Below are 22,589 nucleotides of genomic sequence, written 5' to 3' on the forward strand. Positions count from 1 at the left end.
TTTTTCAATTTTTTCTAACTATAATATATATATATATATATAAGTTTTTGGCTTTGTTGAGGAGTCTAGGTTCGGGATGAGGTTCGGAGTGATTGAAGCTGTGTGGTGCTGACACGTGGGGATCATGATAAACCAAAAAACAGGTTTGGGAATTTTGAATTATGATTATTTATTAAATAGATTTTATTTGTCATTTATTTTCCATAATAAATAGCATAATGAGACGTTTCATTTCATGAATCTGAGCAAAATTTCAAAAAATATAATTAAAAATATCCCACTTTATCCCCACACGAATTCAGACTAGTCGAACTTCAAAACAAATGTTTACCATCTCTAACAACAAAAAAGATTTTGATTTGCATGTTGTTATTGATTTTCTCGTCTTGTACACCCCTGAATGCCTAGGCTTCTATAGTATAAATTTACTCCTTCTCGATACTTACATCAAATCAATAAACATTAGTTATTATCATGTTATACATTAATGTTCACTTATTTTTGTTAATTTATTTTACGGTATGATATTCAAACAATCAAGGATTAGTGTGGCAATAAGATTCCTCGAAATGTTAATTTGAGGTGTCAAGTTTGACTCTTAGGAACAAAAAAAACATTAGCAGGGAGTGTTTTTTCCTTTAGTATGTTGTATAGGACACAAATATAAATTACTCAGTACATATTCATACTCATAATCAACAATTAGATATTCGTAGCCATAATCACCAATCACCATATATATGAACTAGCTTGGATGTTTTACCCAATCCAATAATATTTACTCTGTTAATAGATATAGCAGGGGGGGGGGACATTAAAAGGGTTCAAATTCAATCAAACTACCCAATTGTGATCTTTTTCTTTCCTTTATGTAGGTTTTTCATGATAAGCGTACACGAGTACGAAAGATAGATAGTACATCAAGAGGTGTAGACATATTGCCTCCCAAGCTTCACCCCCAAAGGGTATGATGGAGCGGTACATACTCATCCATCTTTTAACCAGAGATCTTGGATAATGTACACTGGTACGAAATATACGTAGTACATACGAGCTCACCACCAAACGATGTGATGGAATGGTGAGAGGATTTTGTGTGTGTGGGAGGGGAGGGGGGGATCAGTAGTTAGCACACTCCATTAAGTCCAATAATTCACCTTAAAAGTCAAAATAGTGAGAGATCGCAGATGGGAGTATACAAGTTACAAACAGAACAGAACAGAACTGCAGCAGCAACATCCAAAGTGTTCACACTTCTTAAACAAACATATTAAAAGCCAAGCTAAAACGTAGAGACAGATTTGTGTTTCTCATTTGAGGAGTGTCTTCACTATGGACTTGACATTCAGCTTCTTCAAGTCTGTGTAGGACTGACCACATCCCACAAACATGACCGGGGCTCCGGATATGTAAACCATGGACAATGCTGCTCCCACCTGTGTCAAACGTTGAATGTAAGAATACAACGACTACTACTATGCCTTAATCTCAAACTCAAGTGGGAATCGGCTATATAAATCTTGTCACTCCATTTAAGCTTGTCTCAAGCCAATATCATTCAAAAATAGTAGAAATTCTCTCTATTTTCTATCGGTATATATCTGATATGACTCGAAATCATAGGACCTAAATTAAATATACTAATGTGACTGAAATATATTTTGACATTTAAATGTTGAATATCAGAATGATAATCAAATAAGTAAGAAGAATATTAGCATCATAAACTCGGTAAAGTAACATAGGCAGGCATCAAACTGGTTAATGGGAAAAGACTATGACTGTGTACCTTATCATCAATGGTGTCAAACTTGGTAAGGAGAATTCCATCGATCAATCTTGGATTTGGTGAGGGTGAAAGGTCACCTAGTTTCTGCAGAAATAAGAGAACATGTCAAATGATGGGACAAACGTTAAAATTATGGGAAAGCATCATCACCATTATAGGCAAACCTGGTTGAACTTTGATAACTGATCAACAGCATCATTTCCAACAAGTGCCTCACCAACAAAAAGGATCAGATCTGGACTGTTCACATATATAAGCTTCGAAAGTGCTCGCATCAGTGGTTCATTATCCTGTGGAATATGACAGTTGTGCATAAATATTAAGGAAGTGAAAGATGAAAACAAGAAACAAAGTAGCTCAGCTGCAAGGGTGGATGTTGAAACTAACAGTAGAAACCCCTATTAGTATCCAAGAAAATATTCTACTATTGTTCTATGCATAGTACTCCTACAGGGACTTCCTAAAACTGGTAAGAAATTCAATCATACCTGCATTCGACCGGCTGTATCAACAAGAACGACATCTGAACCATTTCGATTAGCCTCCTGGATTGCTTCCTTGGCAACAATAGCAGGATCCTTCTCATAGCCCTTCTCAAATATGGGGACCTGATAAGGCAATCCAATGTCAGAAACTAACTCGTGCAATCTCTCCCCCAGCAAAGACCAATAATTTCAACAAGTATAAAATTTCCAATCATGGCATACCTGAAGTCTCCGAGCATGAGTGCGCAACTGCTCTACAGCTCCGGATCGAAATGTGTCGCAAGCCGCCATCATAACATTGACCTTGTGCTGCTGAAGCCAATAAGCAACCTGCAGCAAAATTACATATAAAGAACCACATCAGAAGATATACAAGGGCCCTTGAAGTTAAAGAAAAAAAAAGAGCTCTTAGTTTACCTTAGCAAGATTGGTTGACTTTCCAACCCCATTAACTCCTACAAAAACCACAACATATGGTTTCCCTTGTTCCTTTGCGGCATGAACATCCCTCAAGATATCAATGGAACGTTTTGGAGTTAAGATGCGAACAAGGGCCTCCTCCATTGCTGTCTGGTTTGATCAATTCAATACCCCATATTAGTATGCTCAGACTATACCACCACCAACAACAACGTACCTAGTATAGTCCCAAAAGTGGGGTTTGGGGAGGGTAGAGCGTGCACAGACCTTACCCCTACTTGGCAGGTAGAGAGGTTGTTTCTGGTAGACCCTCGACTCAAGAAATGGTCAGACTATACCAAAAGTAAAAAAATAGATGAAGAGATTTTTCAAGTTTTGGCATGCAATAACTTGACTTTGGAAACACCTTTCCATCTTAACTCTTCCTTTTTTCCTTAAAAGCTAGAAGATGTTCAGGGGTATGATTTCAAAGACCTTGGACTTGAACACTTCTTAAATGGCATTGTTCCTCCAAGTTCAAGTACTTTAAAGCTAGTTAATGCTCTACTCTGTAAATGAATGAAGGTTCCAACTTCCAACTCTCTTACCTGAACTGTTGAAGAAATTCTTGTAAATGAGCCAAGCTTTTTACCCTCCAAACTTGCTGCCACTGATTCACAAAGCTTTTCAGCAATTTCCTCGGCCTGTAAGACATGCGTAACACTCATCAACCAATTATAGAATGAAAACAACTGATAGAAATATGGTCATCAATTGGGGAAGGTTAAGGAGAACGAACGCGGGAAGGTAACAACTGTAAACTTACCACATTCTTGGTCATCAGCCTGTCCTTAAGAGCTTTTAAAGCTGGCTCTAAGTCAGCTTTGTCCAAATTTGCCTTTCCTGCGATACTGGAGACACAACAGCAACCCAAGTTATGCCCAGCATTTGACAGTCAGAAACCGCGATCCATTATCTTGAAAGTAATTTTTTTTCCCCATTTTTATTGAATATTTATCAGATTTTCATATAAAACCCCAAAACAAATTATACTTTAGTGTCTGATAATCAAATTAGGCCAATTTCATGGTGATTAATAACGGAAGTGGGTGAAAATCTTTCTGATCTATATATACCCATTGATCCATTTTGTGAGGACTATATGATAGATATATCAACCATTACATTAACTAATTTTCATAAAAATGAACTCATTTCTTTTCCCGAACAAGGAGAATTACCTCTGGAACATGGATGAGAACCACCCTTTCTTCTTTGCCTCGACCTTGCTGTCTTTCCCTGGCTCCTCATCCTCCTCAGTCTCACTATCACTACTCACAATCTCCTCTTTGTCCATCATACTCTCACCTTGAACTGCTTCCACAACTGCTATATTCTCATTCGCATTCTCACACATAGGATCCGTGAAATCCAACTTCGACTCCTTAGGTGAATCGTCCCAGACTCTGTTCTTCTTTGTCTTTTTTGTAGGCTCTGCCTTGGAATCCTTTGCAACGGTATCGGTTTTCTTTCCACCTTTAGCCCTAAGCTTCTGTAGCTTATTTACATCAAAAGCCCCAGAACCAGAACTTCTGTTCTCTTTACCATTAGCCTGCACTACTCCATTTCCATTACTACCTTTAGAACGTCCATTGCCATTTTCCATGGCACGACTATTTACTTTATCACCATCTCCACCGTCATTTCCTGGTTCAGCACCACCCTTTTTTTGATTACCTCCATCCATAATGCCCTTCTGCACTTGTCCTTGCTTCTTACCAAGATTATGGTTCACAGGCTTGTTCACCTGCTTCGATTTCTTCATTTCCTCAGCACGTGCCTCGGCCTCCTTCCTAAGCTGCTGAAATACATCGTCAAATTCATTGTAAACAGTCCTTTTCGGATCATAAATCTCTGAGAATTCTCGCTTAACCATAGAAAGCAATTCATCCACATACAAAAGATGAAGAATTTTCTGATACACAGCAACAAACACAAGCCCCAGATCATTGTGAAACGTCCATTTAAGAGTGTATGCAGCTCCTGGTACATCATAGTTAAATGAAGCAGCACCTGAACGTTCCTCCAAAAGACATGAACGAATCAATGTGTCAATTGGAGAACCTCTGAGAGCATTTCCAAGCTCCTTACACGTCCAGAGGATCAAGCCCCCTCTAGTGAATATCAGTAACTGCTCTAACATCTCTGGTTCTAAATATATACCCCTGCAAACAAAAAATGAAGGTTAAGAAAATACTCACAGATCAGCCAGCAAACTAAACCCCTGAAAATAAAACTTGCAGTATTGCGGAAGGTTAGCTTCAAAAATTATCAAACTCACGGTTACGTAACAGAATCAACAAATGGTATTTTCTTACATAAATGAGGAAAGTGAAGCAATCAAGAATGGAAAAAAGCTTATCTCCTATCAAACTCAAGGTTCCGTAACAGATTCAACAAATGGTACTTTCTTACATAAATGCGGAAAGTGAAGCAATCAAGAACAGAAAAAAGCTTATCCACCCCTACCCCCCACCCCCCCACCCACACAAAAAAGAACACAACTATGCAATAAAAAAGTTTTCAATTTTTTTTCTAGAATTTGAAAGCTTTACATATTTTGGATTGGGAGGAGGGCTAAACAAACCTCAAAAATAGAATCAATCAACTATACCACAATCTCAACCTAGTTGGGTACATTACATGAATCATCTATATTCATTTCATTCTATTCAGACCCATTTCATTAAGTGTTTTCCTAAACTAAAAGTTCAAAGATTGAGAAAAAGAGCATAGATAGAAATTGAATTCACCACATTGAGCATACACATTATATCATCAATAAAACAAGTTGGAAATCTAAAGTTTGACTTAAAAGAGAGAAAAAAAATCTTTTTTTTGTTTCCCATTTATGTTCGGTACCTGTGTTGGAGCCCGACTAATCCTGATTCATGCGATTAGGGCCCATTTGGGATGTCCACGGTACCACATCCATTGGTGATAAAAATAATCAAATTTGATACAACCATACAAATCCTCAAAGCAACAAATAAAAAACCCACTACTCGTTTGCACAATTCAAGCAATCAAACTACAATCAATCAATAAAAACTTCTTTTTTCAAATATATTTCCTCAATTAAGCAAAAAGAAAGAAAATCCAATATAGATCGAACCTCAAAACCCCAAATCCAAAGCACCCCTTTAAACAATTTTTAAAAATCCAGTATTCGTTTTTCACAATTCAAGCAATCAAAATATAATCGACCCAAAAAAATGCTTTTTTTTCAAATTTATTTCCTCAATTAAGCAAAAATAAAGAATACCCAATATAGATCGAACCTCAAAAACCCAAATCCAAGCTCCCCTTTAAGCAATTTTTTAAGCAAAAAAAAAAACCAGATCGATAACAGCATAACAAATCCAGCAAACCCAGGAAACGAGCAACCACAAGAGGGCAAGAATTACAAATAAATAAACAATATATGTAAGTTCAAATAGAAGAAAAAGGGTATTAATTATTCATACCTATCAAAATTTCTTGAGGAACTCTGATGAAAAAGGAATAAAAAAAAAAGGGCAAATCGATTGAATTGAAAGGGAAAAAGAAAAACGAAAAATTGAAGGAGAAAAAGAGAATGCTTTGAATATTTATATGAGAAGACACCAGCTTTGACTTTGTGTCAAATATGTGACTTTCCGATTATTGATAACCGAATTCCATGTGAAAAAAGGTGAAATAAGAATTTTTTGTCGAGAGTCCGTTGATCTCTACCGGATGATTCAGGATCGATTTTTTAATATTTTTTTAATTGAATTTATCGTAAAAAATTTACCTAGTACTTTTTATATTTTTTGTAAAGTTTACAAATTATTTTATAGTGAGAAATTTATCCGTACTCGCAAAATGCTCATTTGAAGGATAGAGGTTGTGACAGAGGTTGTAACGACTGAATGTTATTCTAGAATATTTTTTTTTAAAAAAGATTTTTTTATCGCGATTAATTCATAGTTAGAGATTTCGGATAGGAATATAAAGTCGTCTTGATTCCCAATATGAATTTTTTAACTCAAATTGAATTTAGTCAACCCTTAATACGTATATTGTATTATTTTATCAAATATGAGCTGATCTTTTAATTTTTGCTCTTTAACAATTGAACTTACCTCTAATAGGATATAAATTCATTTAGATCGCGATGTGCAGGACATGACTTGTGAAATATTATGCTATAAAAACCTAAAACTAAACACAAAATAGTGATAAAAGTGTAAATTATTAATATTGGACACTCTGAATGAGAAAAAAATTGATTGAATTCGAGCCATATAAATTTTTTAAAATATTGCGGTAAAGTTTTTTTTTCTTTTTTTTTACAAAATGAATTTTATATGGCTCGTATTAGGCTTAGTGGGACCAATAAATTCAAATACCAAATGGTAGTAACAAAAGAAAGAAGACCTTTTAATTTATCTACTTAAAAACTAGAGTCAATGAATATCAATAAGGGCATTGATATATTTTCCTTGTTAAATTAAAAACTTTGGATTTATCTAAATTAAATTTAATGCAAATGGAGAATTTGATTTACATTTTTGGTATAAAAGTAAAGTTCCTTTCAAATTAATTCAAACTTACAAATTATGGCTTGTAAGGTTCATTAATGTATTAAAGTATTTTCCTGTTTAGTTAAAAAATTCAGATCTGACGAAAGAAGTTGCAATGATCAATCGGACATTTTCATTAAATCAAATGGGTATAATATAAATCAAATCGAGTGTATCTCAAACGAATCGTCTGTCCACTTGTTCAACTTTATACAAGTTTAAATACCTACTCATACACAATCAAAGTTGAAGAACATAAACGTCTGACACCACGTTAAAAGACATGTTTATGTATTATGTTATTTTTTCTTGTTTTGAGGAGTTTTTGAAGTGATGATTCAACTCTTTGATAATTCTATTTCACTATAAAAGAATTTAAACTTTCAATCCAAAAGCTTTGAGTACATAATCTTACAATAAACTACAATATGATAAAAATTGTATTCATAATTTTAATGTAAAAAAACTTGTGTCTGGTAGTGTACAAATTTGAAACTAAGTGGAGCGATGTTACTGCTTGAATCCTTCACCAAGGCCTGCTGGCATTCCCAAGCTCTGAGCAAGATCACTCATTCTTTCCTTCATTGCCTGAAAAATAACGACAACAAAGTAACAAGAAGTATACAACAATTATAGAAACATGTACTAGTAAAGATCGGAGAATAAGATCCTACATGAAATACTACCAAATAGAATGAAAACATAGGGGTCATATTAGAAGATAAGAAAATCTAAGGGTAGAATTAGATATAAGTTTGAGTTGACGACGAGTGAGTATTGCTCAGTTGGTAAAGCGTCCCAACATCCAACTGCTAGACCAGAGACTTGTGTCACATTGGTGTGTACATAGAAAAATCATTGTTTTTTTCATATAATCATGGTGCTCGAGCCAACTTGCGCACACCTCAACTAATTCCATAGGTACCTGCTACCTCCCACCAACAAAAGTACCTGGCTATGTTGATTGAAATCTCCTAAAGGTTGTTGCACCCATGTCGGATCCTCCAAAAATGCACTACTTTGAAGGGTCCAACAAAGTGTCAGCATTATTGAAGAGTCCATGCAATATAGGTACTAGGTAAACTCTGTCAATCAAAGCTTGGAAGATAGGGAGCCATTGTTAACCTCCTTTGGATGGATTGTTAAGAAAAAAATACTCCTTCCCTTACACTTTATGTGAAAGCGTTTGACATAGAACGACGTTTAGAAGACGATGTTAAAGAAAAAAAGAAACTTTTAAAATTTGTGGTCTTGAACATGTCATAACATTTTTGTGGTATTAAAATCATGTCATGCAGGGTAAAATTGAAGGTTAAGTTATATTGTTTCTAAATATAAAACAGACTAAAAAGGAAAGAATGTCACATAAAACGGAACAGAGGGAGTAAAAGGAAGAAGTATTGAGGTTCTTACCAGTACACTTTTCTGATGTGCATCCTTGTATGCCTCTGTAATCAGGAGTGAGAGTTTCTGCACAAGAAAAATATTGAATACTCTTTTAAACATTTGGCAACTGAAGTTTCACAAATCACAGGGGTTCATAGATTGTAAACTGCAATACTTCACAGGGCTCCCTAGAAGCCGAAAGCCACAATGCATAGACCAATTAAACGACACGACACAAATCCATGCCCAGGAATTTCTTCTTGAAATGCGGGATTTTCTTACCAATTACAAACACCTTCCACGAGAGAAGAATAAGAAATGACTTGGATAGATTACTGCACAAACTAAAAATAGGGGACAGACCAAAGAAAATAGGGACGAGAGAAGGTAAAACGTCCTTCATGCTAACATGTTGTTTTTGAGGGTGTATGGTAAGCATTTTTGAGTGAGGATGGAAATATAGTCAAGCCTCTCATAACAACATCGTTTGTTCCTATATTTTTTGTCTGCTATAGCAAAATATTGTTACAGAGAACATATAATAATACATAAACAGACACTCAAACTTGGCCTCAACTGGCAAGTAAGCACTCCAACTTTGAGAGTGCACATCTAGACACTCAACTTGGAATTAATTGGCAACTAAACACCCCAACTCATCCTAGTGCTGACATGACACATAAATTATGGAGGTGTATAGATGATCATTTTGTAAGTTGGAATGTTGGACTGACATACTGGGAACGAGTTGGAGTGTCTAGCTGTTTATTTACATAATTGTAGTGTTTACTTGCCAACTGAGGCCACGTTTGAGCGTCTGTATGTATTATGCCTATAATATAACATAACATTAAAGATCGGTTCCACAAAAAAATGGCTGTTATAGTGAAATTTTATTATAGAGGATGATTGTTATAGAGAGGTTTGACCGTATGCATTCCCTTTTTGGTTAGCTCCCTGTGCTTATAGTATAAAACAGGTTGTAATGCAGCTAACACCTCATTCTTGTACTCAAGGCCATAGATCTTCTTGATGCCAGCAATATAACATCTTACTTCATCTTAAGAAAAAAAAAGGATGGAAAGATGCATTCATGATAATCTCATTTGCTCTGACAGAATGAGGGAGTACACAACAAATGCCGTATGCATAGTGGACTCACTTCAAGAGAAAGTAAAAGCATCTCGATTTCTCAGGAAAGAATGGTTCAAAGAAATAGCATGTCAAAGGCCAAGCATGAATAAAATTAAGAGCACAAGGATCTCAATGGGAAAAATAAGAGTTAGCTCCTTGACAAAATGGTTGTTTGATGCATAGAGCAAAATACGATTAATAATTGAGAATCCATCTGTAAGCCGCTAGTATGTAACAGATTTTGATAGCTCAAATAAGATAGAAGTACATGACTCAGATGATCATGCAATATATACTCACTTCTGGGCCTAATGCCATGGCAGCCTCAGTAATTTCGGTACGTATCGGTTGCTGATTCCCAGATAGCGTTACCTGCAAATGATGCAAATATTTATAAGTTCTCATGAAGTTGTATCTCAATTGGAATTTCTCTAATGTTTATAAGATCTGTCTACAACAACAACTATGCTTCAGTCCCAAACAAGTTAAAATGAAGGTTTTGGCATGAAATGCTACAAGAACTAGTAGGCCAAGCATGAGCATTCTATGTCTAAAACGAAGGTTGTTCACTTGTTTGACAGTCCCAACGCGTAAGTCGCCAAGTAAGATTGGCGAGAAATAACAGAAATGGGCCGTTATGTTTGAGGGTAGATTACAAATAGTCAGTTAAGTATGCACTGGACAGTTATGGCCATTTAAATTTGCCAAAAGTTAACACTTAATATGTATGTTCGTTAGATTTGACGGAAACAGTGAAACTCTTCTTTTAAACCAAAAACATCAAGAAAGTCCAATTAAATCCATGCAACACAAAGAATTGCACTAGACACTTAAAAGATGCAAAAAAAGAAGCAAAAATTACACATCAACAGTTGCACCAGACTCTAGAAATAAATCAAATAGCAGAAACTAAGAAATTGTCTTTAAATGTGAGTTCCTGCTAATTTCCTTTTCTTTCATAGAGTCAAATATAACGGACAAAGTTCCGCAAATATTTGACAGGGACTAAAAGTGTTAAATTTTGGAAAACTTAAAAGACCAAAACTGTTCAGTGCATAATTAAGGGACTATATTGAACCTACCCTCAAACGTAAGGGATCATTTTTGTCATTTTCTCTAACTTCCGGAATAGTCAAATTAGTATTTCCGTTCGATCAATTAGAAGTGATCTGGTCAGTCAGATGACACCAAAATTAAACAAGAAAAGAACATACCTTGATTAGTTCACCTTCACAGTATCCATCAAACTCTGCTCTGAAAATACAAACCACCAAAAAAGAATAAGTAGAAAACGATAAAGATTAGTTCACAGAAAGGTTAAAACATATTACAAAGGGCACTATTAAAAACATACAAAGCAAGCTCTTTTTGTACTCGCACTGCCTCAACTTGAACCACATTTTGTGCCTTCTTCACCGTCTCGTATAAGTTTTGCATGTTGCCAAAAAGACCTGCCTACGATCAATATAAAAAACTTGAGGTTGGTTACAATGAAATAGCACAGCAGTTTTGATGAGTGAACCAATAGGTTACGCATGGGAAAGTTGAATATAGAATAATAAGTATGCTAATAGCTTGTTTGGCCAAACTTCTAAAACCGGCTTATTTTTTCAAGTGCTTTTAAAAAAAGTACTTTTGGTGAAAAGCAATTTGTGTTCGGCTAATCAATTTTAAAAACACTTTTGAGTAGCAATTAGTATTTGGTCAAGCTTTTAAAGTATTTTCTCAGAAGTGTTTTTCAGAAAAGTACTTTCGTGGAGAACCTATTTTTTTCAACTTCTCAAAAATAGCTTCTGCTTCTACTCAAAAACACTTTTTCTTCTCCTACAAGCTTGGTCGAACACCATCTTCAAAGTGCACAGTGAAAGTAAACAACAACATATAAGCCCAAACTCATACAAGTTGGGTCCATTATAATTGACTCCTCAATATTCATTTCGTTCCACTTCCATTAGGACTCATTTCATCCTAATACCAATTATTGCCTTTTATTGCAAAGTGATCCAAACAAATGTGCCCCAATACTTAACCTAAATTAAGTGTAAAAAATGATCTTCACTAGCTTCTTTTTTAAAAAAAAAAATGAGAAATCACCGAGGCTTAGTTGCACATGGTTCGAAACTTGGTTGATAATGGATCCATCCCTCTAACCTGCTCCCTTTATCATCTGTTTTTCTGGTTGAGGATATCAAGCTTTAAAGTTGAACACAAGATTTTCCAACAGACGGTTTAGATGAATTGGTTTAAAATTCTCCTTGTGATGAAGACATGTCGTGTTTTAGTCTGTGAATCAACTTTATGAGAATGGCAGCTCTTTTGTCAGTCTAGAAGTCCAGGTGCCAAAACAACAACATCAACGACAACAACTGATTAGGTTTTTGACGTGTGAATATGACAACGATGATTGCTTTCATGGGAGATGAAAAAGACCCACTTTCCAATTGAGTGCTTACATGGGAAGAAATTTTGCTAAAATGGGAAAAATGACAAGCCTTACGAATAGAGTGAATAGGAAAAAAACGTAAATTATCATTGTTTGCAAGTTACATACCTAAACAATTGGTTATTTGCAGAAGCCCCCTGAACTACAATGAACTCATATAAAAATACCTCCTAGAGGAATAGGGTTACCACACATCCTTTTCCGATAGACTTGAAGTTCTTCATAGGCATGCGAGGTAGAAAGTCTTCTCTCAAAAAGAGAGACCAGAGAAGAGATTACAGAGGAAGGTATTCACTATGACATACTACGCGAACATCATGCTCCTAAAGCTACTCCAAAGAATACCATGTGGCAGTACATGTGGAAATTTTTCTATAACTCCCCTTAAACTATCATTGAATTGAGTTTCATACCTACACTATTGAGTGTTCACAACCTCCCCCCAACCGAACTACCATGAACTCACTGTGCTAGGTGGACTCAATCTAAGGTTTTTTTTTATCTCCCACGTGCCTCTCAGCAAGTTATCCCAAACATTTTGCCACGTATTCAACCAGGGGACTTTAAATCTAAAGGGACTTAGAGTCCAGGGGTTAACATGAACACCCAATAGTTTAGATACGGAACTCGCAAAATGGTGATAATTTAGGAGGGGGCGGGGGTGGTATCATGTTCACTCTTACGAATATGTTGGGGTATTGATGAATGAATACACAACAATTCTATTCAAGTCCTGGACAAACTTGAAAGAAAATTTTATGCATCAATGAAAGATATGGTCTTGGATGTCAGTAGGGGTGTTCATGGTTCGGTTTGGGTCGGTTATTGATTAAAACCATAACCAAACCAATTTAATCGGTTATTAAATGACTAAAACCATAACCAAACCAAGAAAAATAATAACCACGGGTTTGGTTATTGTCGGTTTGGTTCGGTTTGATTCGGTTATTCGGTTTATTACTAGCCGAGATAATTCAAATATTCTCTCTCTACATTCTTCAAATTCTTATGAACCTCTTTTTTCCTCACGACCCACAGAGGTTCAAAACAGAAAAGGAAACAACTTAAACATTCGAAAAAAAAAGAAAACAACTTAAAATCAATTTAAAATTTGAAAAACTCCCTACAAACCTTCTCAAAATTTGACAATCTTATACTTGGGGTTGAGGAGTTGAGGTTGCTCTTGAGCCTTCACTGTTAGTCTATGACTGTGAGTCTGTGACTTTGTGAGAAACCAACGTGAGAGGAACAAAAATGTAAAAGGAAAACAGATACTAGGGTTTTAAAGTTTTAACGTTTACTTTATGTTGCTGCCTGCTGCTCAAGTGCTTAGTGCTTATTAGAAATTTAGGATTTAGAATTGGGCTTGAGAGTTGGGCTAATGGGCTTGGATTGTTGGACTTGGACCGCTGTTTAGTGTTTATTAGAATTTCTAATTGGTCTTGAGAGTTGGGTTTGAATTGTTGGGCCTTAAAAATAAGTATATTAATATTAAATTAATAATTAAAAGGTATAAAATATCTTTAATTATTTATGAAGAACTAATATTATACATATAAATAATTATAAATTTTAAGTATATAATTATCAGTTTGGTTCGGTTCGGTTATTTATTCGGTTATTTTTTTCTATAACCATAACCAAACCAAATATTATCGGTTATTCAAATTTAAAACCAAACCAAACCAAACTGAATGTCGTTTTTTTATTCGGTTTGGTTAAATTTTCGGTTTGATTTTGGTTTTAACCAAAACTGTGAACCGCCCTAGATGTCAGAACACCAAATATGTGCAACATATCTCAGTATTTGATAAAGAGTCCTCAACCAAGACTCCTCATCCAGTTCAAGGTTAAACACTTGTACTACCCACAGTTATAGCTTGTTTGCCCAAACTTCCAATATCTATTTATCTGAAAAATGCTTTTAGAAAAGTAGCAGTTTGTGTTTGGCTAATTAATTTGAAAAACATTTTGTCAATATTAGAGTAGTATTTGTGCTTGACCAATGTTCCAAAAGTGTTTCAGGAGAAAAGCTAACTTGTTTAGCCTTTGAAAACCAACTTGTAGTACTACTCAAAAACACTATTTTATTTCAAAAGTTTGGCCAAACACCTCAATTTTCTGGAAAAAAAACGGCACTTTTGGCTTTCCAGAAGCTTGGCCAAAGCCAAACAGGTTACTAGTTCATGGAAGGATCTATGAATGCCAAACCTTGAGGCCACTTCAAATCACGATAATTTGAACAGAGAGAAGTGAATTCAAGGCTCTCCATTCACCTTTGTATCATGTGATCTACTACTCATAATTAAGGGTAATAATGACGTTAACAAGAGCTCCAGTTTACAGTCAATGTTATTACCAAACAACACAATCTTTTATTTGCAGAGATAATACTAGCAAGCTAAAAAAACATTTGAACAATAAAACTAGCAAGCTACTAGAAGAAGATTTTGCAATATGGTCTTTCTGTGCATGTATATATATCTTAAAATGATCACTGACAAGTCATCAAATAAGATAGTCCAATGTCAATGTAAACAATAAAATACTATACAACGAAAGGGATATACTCAGATACCTTTGAAGGAGCATCATTGTTCTGCTCATTATTGTCCTTTTTTCCTCCAAACAGAGAACATATTTGCAGAGGTCTGGGATTATCTAAACCCTTTCGATAGCCGGATCTTGATAAAGTCCACATACCAACTTGATTTGCACTAGGACACGGTTTGTCTGCAAAGACCAAAATTGGGAAAAACTATATTTTTCATTATGTGCTTAATTTTTCCAGGGAGGTATAACTGAAAGAAGACTTAATAGCTAGCATTTGTAAGAGTAAACTGAATGCTGAATAAAGAACTCCAAGAAGGTAATACTTGAACAACACATACATGTTTAAATGGAAGGAAATTCTGACTAAATATTGACACTCGAAGATAAGCCATTTGGCGTAAATGAAAGGGGAGCTACGCCGTAACTGGTGACGTTGCTGTCATGTGACCTGGAGGTCACGAGTTCGAACTATGGAAACAACCTCTTGCAGAAATGCAGAGTAAAGATGCATACAATAGATCTTTGTGGTCAGACCCATCCCTGAAACCCGCACATAGAGCGATCTTAGTGCATTAGGCTGCCTTTATTTAAAAAAAATATACAATTCCCTTTTCTCTAAATCCAGAAGATTTTTCAAACAAACTTCTAGAACACAGCCTGATGGTTAAGCAAGAACCTTTTCTCTTAATGGTAGAAGCACATTGGTACAAGTAATACGAAGGTCAACATATTCAACAACTTAGAAAAGTACTCCCACTCAAACTTATTCATTACTGGGAAGAAGATGGAGGTATATTTGTTATTTTAAGTGTTTCATTAAGTTAATAACATCCCATGTTGTGGGACTTCACTGGGTTGTTGTTGTTGTATTAAGTTAATAACATGTGTCCCCATCCTATTGGTTCGTGACATGCACATGTTTTGAGGAACTCATTAAGCACAAAAGTGGTGTGTTTTAAATACATTCGGAAAAATATGCGGTGTGTAAAAGGTTCCCCATGAAGGAGGGAGTGTAAAAAGGACTTGACTACAAACTCGGGGAGAAAACTATGCATTAAGCCTATTTAAAACTATACACAACAACAAAATACCCAGTGTAATCCCACAATAGGGTCTGAAAACCTTACCACTACCTTAGATGTAGAGAGGTTGTTCTTTTTAGACCCTCACCACAAGAAAAAACAGTCCAACGTAGCATAGAGAAAGAAATAACGGAAATGAAGATAGTCATGGCAAACTACTACAGACAATCTGACAAATGATCCTAAACAATAGTCATAGCAAGATACAATGATAATCAAAGTGTAAAAAAACACAAATAATAAGTAAACTCAAAGGACAAAGAAACTACAAGAGTAATACAACTAATAGTATGACTAATAGTTAAGAGGAATAAGCGAGATAACACTCAACTAACTAACTAACCTCCAACCCTAATATTTTATGAGGAAAATGTGTCATCCATAACTGTCTATCTAAGTTCATGCCCTCGGTAAGCTGAAGCTGCGTCATGTCATGTCTAATCACCTCTCCCCAATACTTCTTCGGGCTACCTCTACCAGTCTACCTCTCTTGAAACCATTTATAGCCAATCTCTCATACCTCCGCATTGGGGCATCCGTGCATCTTCTCTACACATACTCAGTCTTGATTCCTGCATCTTGTCCTCTATCGCGGCCAATCCTACCTTGTCCCGGATATCCTCATTCCTAATCTTGCGAGCTAAATTTCAATAAGCACATAAATACATTTTCTTTTTCGAGTTAAATTTGAGATTTATTTTAGTTAATGTAAGTGGAGAATTTTATTTAGTTGTACCAAGGAAGTTGAAAATATTTGGTACATAGCTAATGTTTCTTCAATTTACATTCACTTACCAATCATAGCTTAGGAAAATTCATCAAGTGTATTACAACATTTACCTATTTACCTCAAAGTTCAAATCTCAATGAAGTTTCTTGGTTTTGTTTTAAAACTAAGACTCAATGAATTTCAATAAGCACATTAACATTTTTTCCTTTTCAAGTTACAAATTTAGATTTATTATAGTTTGGTTCTTTTAAGAAAAAAATGGAAGATTTTGGTATGTAACTAATATTTCTTCAAATTATTTGCACTTACTAATCATAACTTAGTAAAGTTCGCCAAGTAATTAAAATATTTACCTTATCTTAACTTTAAAATTCAGATCTTGTTGTTACTCATCTACAAATCATGTATTGAGCTAGTGTTTGGCCATAGATTCCCAAATAGTTTTGACAAGTCATTTTTGGGTTAAGTTTTGGGTGAAGTTTCATCATGCATTTGGCCATAGTTTTTGGGAGAAATATGATTTATATCCATAAGTTCTAAAAACTATTTAAAATACTCATAAGTTTGTATTATTATTATTTTACAATGAACATGCTCAGTGAAAAGTCATGACAATGAACACAACTAATATGAATCTCAAAAAAGAGGAAGAAAACAAAAGGGAAATACCATTGATTTTGTATACGAAAACTACTATTACTACTTGTAATTGGAAGTCACTTCGGAGATCAAGCTCGGATAAAAACTATATAAAATATGTATATAACTGTATAAATTTTGTACAACGAATTAGGACTGAAATCCTACCAAGGTAGGACGGTTGTTTCCTACCTTGGTAGGAGTAAGGTCTGCGTACATTCTACCCTCCCCAGACCCCATGTTGTGGGATTTCACTGGGTTATTGTTGTTGTTGTTGTTGTTGAATTAGGACTGAACTCCAGTCCAAAACTATAAATGATGGGAGTTTTTATAAAATATAAAAGTTTGGGGTAATTTTTAAAAGTTCCCAAATAATAGAATTTAACCCAACTACTAGTTTTCTTTTCTAGTATTTGGGAATTTGGATTGTTTGCCAAAAACATTTGCCAAATAATGGCAAATTGTATGGCCAAACAGTATTTGCCAAGTTTTTCCCTAAATATTTTCGGCCAAACAGGTCCCCAAGTATCGTCATTTCATTTTGCTACTATAATTTTCATCATAAAGGCAATATTACTTCCAATTACAACATTAGGCTAGGAATTAAATTATCTACCATAAAAGAAATTCTTGATGCGTATAAATAACCACAACATTTTTCTTTTTATAAGTATCACTTCTCGAAAACAATTAATGAATAAACTTTATGTTAATGGAGGATAAGAAAACAAAAGGGCATCAGAAAATATACATCCCAAGACAAAGTGACCTAATCAATAGTTGTGCGGCGTGTTTCACGAAGACGAGTTAAGTAAGTTTGAAGCTTGGTTAAATTTATTATTTGTAGTGTGAATAACCATTTGAAATGCCTTCAGAATTACATTTCTTGAAATTATAGCGATTCTTCACACGTACGTCTATACTTCATGTCGAAAATACTGAGTTTAGATTCATTAACTCTTTGCTACATCCCTGCTACTCCTTCATGGCAAAGGGTGCAAACTTAACATAAATATATATTTGTGTGTGTATGTGTATATAGAACTTCCAAGGGTTGGAAAATTTTGTGATTACCATCAAATTAGACTTTTACAACAAAGAAAGTTGTTAGCTTTATATCAAGAAAGCTAATAGATTTGACCGAATGACTCTTCATTTTTTTAGGGTATTTTGTAAAACTATCAATACAACCCCATTCGCAATTAAGAACTGTACACCAACACAATCCATAACAACAACACCTTAGCCCCAAACAAATTGGATAGAACTTCCAAGGATTAGAAAATTTTGTGATTACCATCAAAATTAGACTTTTTCAACAAAGAAAATTCCTAGCTTTATACCAAGATAGCTAATAGCTTCGACCGAATGACTCTCTTCATTTTTTAAGGGCATTTTGTATACTATCAACAAAACCCCATTAGCAATTAAGAATTGTGCACCAACATAAGCCATAACAACAACGCCTTAGTCCCAAACAAATTTGATAGAGCTTCCAAGGGTTGGAAACTTTTGTGATTACCATCAAAATTAGACTTTTTCAATAAAGAAAGTTGCTAGCTTTATATCAAAAAAATTAATAGCTTCGACTGAATGGCTGTTTTCATTTTTTTAGGGCATTTGTGTACTATCAACACAACCCCATTAGCAATTAAGAACGGTAAAACAACATAAGCCATAACAAGAACGCCGCCTTAGCCCCAAACAAGTTGGATAGAACTTCCAAGAGTTGGAAAATTTTGTGATTACCATCAAAGTTAAGACTTTTTCAACAAAGAAAGTTGCTAGTTTTATATCAAGAAAGTTAATAGATTCAACCGAATGGCTCTCTTCCTTTTTGGGGCATTTTGTATACTATTAAAAGAACCCCATTAGCAATTAAGAACTCGACACCAACTTAAGCTAACAACAACAACGCCTTAGACTGAAACAAGGAGATCCTCTTTCCCCTTCATTTTGGCAATGGAGGGTTTTGATGGTATGATGAGGATTGCAGCACAAAATAGGTGGATCAGAGGCTTTGAAGTGGAATGTATAGGGGGGAGGGGGGAAGTAAGAGAAATTGGGCATATGCTCTATGCAGATGACACCGTCACCTTTTGTGAACCTATAGCAGAACAGATCGGCTATATTAGGGTGATATTGGTATTGTTTGAAGCAGACTCTGGATTGAAAGTGAACTGGGGAAAAAGTATCTTTCCTGTGAATAAGGTACCTCAGATTCAGAAATTGGCAAGTATACTGGGGTGTAGGGAGGAGAAACTGCCCACCACCTATCTGGGCATGCCATTGGGTAGCAAACACAAGCTTTGGAAATATGGGATGATATTCTGGAGAAAACTTAAAAGAAGCTATCTACATGGAAGGCTCAATATCTTTCTCTAGGTGGAAGGTTGATCCTCATAAACTCCGTTCTTGACTCATTGCCCACTTATGTGATGTCTTTATTCCCAATCCTAGCTAAAGTAGTGAAAAAACTAGACAAGTTAAGGAGAAAATTCCTATGGTAAGGTAAAAGGGAAGGAAAAGGCTACAACTTAGTAAACTGGAAGACTGTACTCCTTAGCAAAGACGGATGGGGGCTGGGAATTAAAAACTTGAGACTACTGAGGAGGGAAATGCCCTCTGGAAAGAGGTGAATACAGCTAAGTATGGTGAGCTAAGCCCTTAGTGTACAGAGAACATAGTTGAACCTTATGGTGTGGGAGTGTGGAGATCAATTAGAAGCTTGTGGGCACAAATGGAGGAAAACTTATATATCAACGTTGGAAGTGGCAGTAAAACCAAATTTTGGAAGGATGTTTGGATAGAACAATCCCCTCTTAGGCACCCAAGGGTGTGGCCTAGTGGTCAATGAAGTGGTTGAGAGTCATGAGGTCCCAAGTTCAAATCCCAGCGGAGACAAAAAATACTAGGTGATTCTTCTAATTTATCCTAGTCTTAGTGGACAGAGTTACCTAGTACCAATTGTTGGTGGGAGGTGGTAGGTATTCCACCAAAACAAGTTGGATAGAACTTCCAAGTCCAAGGGTAGGAAAACTTTGTGATTACCATCAAAATTAGACATTGCAAACTTTATATCAAGAAAGCTAAAAGCTTCGACATAATGGCTATATCATTTTTTTGGGTGCATTTTGTATACTATCAACACAACCCCATTAGCAATTAAGGACTCTACACCTAAGGCATAATAACAACAACGCCTTAGACACAAACAAGTTGGATAGAACTTCCAAGAGTTGGAAAATTTTGTGATTACCATCAAATTTAGACTTTTTCAAGAAAGAAAGTTGTTAGCTTTAAAGCAAGAAAGCTAATAGCTTCGACCGAATGGCTCTCTTCCTTTTTTAGGGCATTTTGTAAACTATCACCACAACCCCATTAGCAATTAAGAACTGTATACCAACATAAGGCCATAACAACAACGACGAACAACGCCTTAGCCCCAAACAAGTTTGGGTCGATTATATGAATCCCATTTCTTCCTTTAAGCTTGTTTCATATCATTTTCTGAATATCTGAACCAAGCAAGATAAATTAGACGTACTAACTATATTGCCAATTTGTTCTGAAAATAATTAGTGCTAAAAAATTAACAATCAACAACACCACAACCCTAAATTAGTATTATTGACTATATAAATACTAGATATTCATTCCAATACAAAATAATTTTTTTAGTTCTCTAAACTAAAAATTCCCCCAATATATATATATATATATATAGAGAGAGAGAGAGAGAAAAGAGCTTACTGAAGCTATGAAGATTTGAAATTCCAGCTGTGAAAGCACTTGTAGACGCCATTTTTTTCACCACAAAACCTTTTTTTTTTGCAGAAAAATGAGTTTTTTTAAAAGAAGAAGATATAAAGAAAATATCTTTATCCAAGTCCGCTGTTGTAGTACTTCTGGATAAGCGTTTTTGCCCTCTCAGGTTTTGAAAATATCAAGATGACCTCTAATACTTCTAAAAGTTTGTACTTGCATTCTTTTAAATAGGCAAAATGTATTAACATATACTCAAACTTGAGCTTAGCTGACAAGTAAGTATTTCAACTTTGAGAGTGGACATTTAAACACCTCAACTCATTTTCATTGTCAGTTAAATAGTCCCATGCCATGTCTATGTCATGTCCATGGTAGAAATGAGTTAGAGTGTTTTTATCAGTTGAGACCAATTTATTGTATCCAAATATAAACTCTCAAAATTAAAATGCTTACTTGTCAGCTCAGTAATTTATGTATTCTAAATAAGAGTTTAGCTTTTATATAGAACAGAATTGAATTTACGATTCAAATTAAATGATCTTTTTTGTTTATTGGCTTCGAAATAAATATTTTATACATATTAAGTGAATTTTCTGACATAAATATAATATCTAGACTAAAATTTTTGTGGTCGAACTTGCAACTAATATGGTGGATCTGCATTTGCTATCATGTTACTTACAAGTAACTATCTATAACATGTGAGAGTAGTAACTTGGAGAATAAGATAAATTTTAGTTATAATAGATAAGATTTTACTTATACTGTTAATAACAAAATCAATGAAATCTCACCGATGAAATTTGAGAAAGTCATATTCCGACTTTAAGAAAATAGAAAAATTATTTTCGATAAATCATTAACTTTTACTTATATCGTAAAATAAAATTATTAATGTAATTTAATGTATCACCTTCCTTAAATTATTGAAAAAGGTAATATAACAAAACTTCAAGAAACTTATACCCCACTTTTGAAATATATTTGAAATCAAAATTTTAACTTTTGTGCATTCAAAGATAATTGCCAGCTCTTGGCATAGCATTGATTCTGATAGCTAAGATAGGTTGGGGCTGGAAAGAGTGACATATGTAAACACATAAGTTAGGACTTACGTATAGAATGGACTCTTCCCCTAGCAAATTGTTTTTTTCCCCAAAATCATTCAATATTGTTGATGTGATTAATTTAAATTTACGTTTCAAAATGTTATTATCAAGTGAATTTTGTTCTTAATGTTTGGATTCGAAACTCAGATTATAATATTGAATGAAGGTTTACTATTTTTACCATACTTCTTTGATGGCCAATATTTAGATAATTTTAACTTTTAATTAAACACATGCATTTTGCATGTAATCGCATAAAATATAGGGAAAAAACATAAATTTCCTCCTGAAGTTATATCAAAAAGTCAGTTACACACTTAATTTTTTTTTACTTTAATGGGTTTTGAAAGAAAAAAATCAAGATTCAAAATGAGAGTAAATGGAGATGAGTGTGAAGAAGAAGATGGTAGGTGGGTGTGAAGAAGAAAGGACGTGGAGTGATTTTGTGTTTTTTAATATTTTTTT

General features: G+C 34.8%; 2 protein-coding genes across 2 annotated transcripts; both read right to left on the bottom strand.

Annotated features, from left to right (window-relative positions):
* Positions 1 to 1,139: 1,139 nt before the first annotated feature.
* Positions 1,140 to 6,307, bottom strand: LOC129870427 (uncharacterized). Its single transcript, XM_055945216.1, has 10 exons — positions 6,201 to 6,307; positions 3,915 to 4,898; positions 3,500 to 3,584; positions 3,282 to 3,377; positions 2,692 to 2,844; positions 2,497 to 2,604; positions 2,278 to 2,397; positions 1,954 to 2,079; positions 1,790 to 1,873; positions 1,140 to 1,436 (listed from the first exon to the last, which is right to left on the bottom strand). The coding sequence occupies exons 2-10, from the start codon at positions 4,874 to 4,876 to the stop codon at positions 1,311 to 1,313; spliced, it is 1,860 nt and encodes a 619-aa protein (XP_055801191.1). The 5' UTR covers positions 4,877 to 4,898; positions 6,201 to 6,307; the 3' UTR covers positions 1,140 to 1,310.
* A 1,304-nt stretch (positions 6,308 to 7,611) lies between these two features.
* On the bottom strand, positions 7,612 to 21,112 carry LOC129870886 (nucleoid-associated protein At4g30620, chloroplastic-like). The gene is made up of 7 exons (XM_055945766.1): positions 21,001 to 21,112; positions 14,822 to 14,976; positions 11,155 to 11,255; positions 11,015 to 11,054; positions 10,101 to 10,172; positions 8,694 to 8,750; positions 7,612 to 7,868 (listed from the first exon to the last, which is right to left on the bottom strand). Exons 1-7 carry the CDS (start codon positions 21,050 to 21,052, stop codon positions 7,791 to 7,793), a joined length of 555 nt encoding a protein of 184 aa, XP_055801741.1. The 5' UTR covers positions 21,053 to 21,112; the 3' UTR covers positions 7,612 to 7,790.
* Between the last annotated feature and the right edge of the window lie 1,477 nt (positions 21,113 to 22,589).

This window comes from Solanum dulcamara, chromosome 10 (assembly GCF_947179165.1).
Source record: "Solanum dulcamara chromosome 10, daSolDulc1.2, whole genome shotgun sequence".
Taxonomy (NCBI): domain Eukaryota; kingdom Viridiplantae; phylum Streptophyta; class Magnoliopsida; order Solanales; family Solanaceae; genus Solanum; species Solanum dulcamara.

What these genes read in the sequence shown, in the direction of transcription:
- LOC129870427 (XM_055945216.1), bottom strand. Translation starts at nt 4,876, where the DNA reads ATGTTAGAGCAGTTACTGATATTCACTAGAGGGGGCTTGATCCTCTGG. An exon ending in TTCTCATCCATGTTCCAGAG is followed by an intron (nt 3,585 to 3,914) that starts GTAATTCTCCTT and finishes TTGTGTCTCCAG; the next exon opens with TATCGCAGGAAAGGCAAATT. An exon ending in TTGACACCATTGATGATAAG is followed by an intron (nt 1,437 to 1,789) that starts GTACACAGTCAT and finishes CGTTTGACACAG; the next exon opens with GTGGGAGCAGCATTGTCCAT.
- LOC129870886 (XM_055945766.1), bottom strand. Translation starts at nt 21,052, where the DNA reads ATGGCGTCTACAAGTGCTTTCACAGCTGGAATTTCAAATCTTCATAGC. An exon ending in CCATGGCATTAGGCCCAGAA is followed by an intron (nt 8,751 to 10,100) that starts GTGAGTATATAT and finishes TTTCTTGTGCAG; the next exon opens with AAACTCTCACTCCTGATTAC. An exon ending in CACATCAGAAAAGTGTACTG is followed by an intron (nt 7,869 to 8,693) that starts GTAAGAACCTCA and finishes GTTATTTTTCAG; the next exon opens with GCAATGAAGGAAAGAATGAG.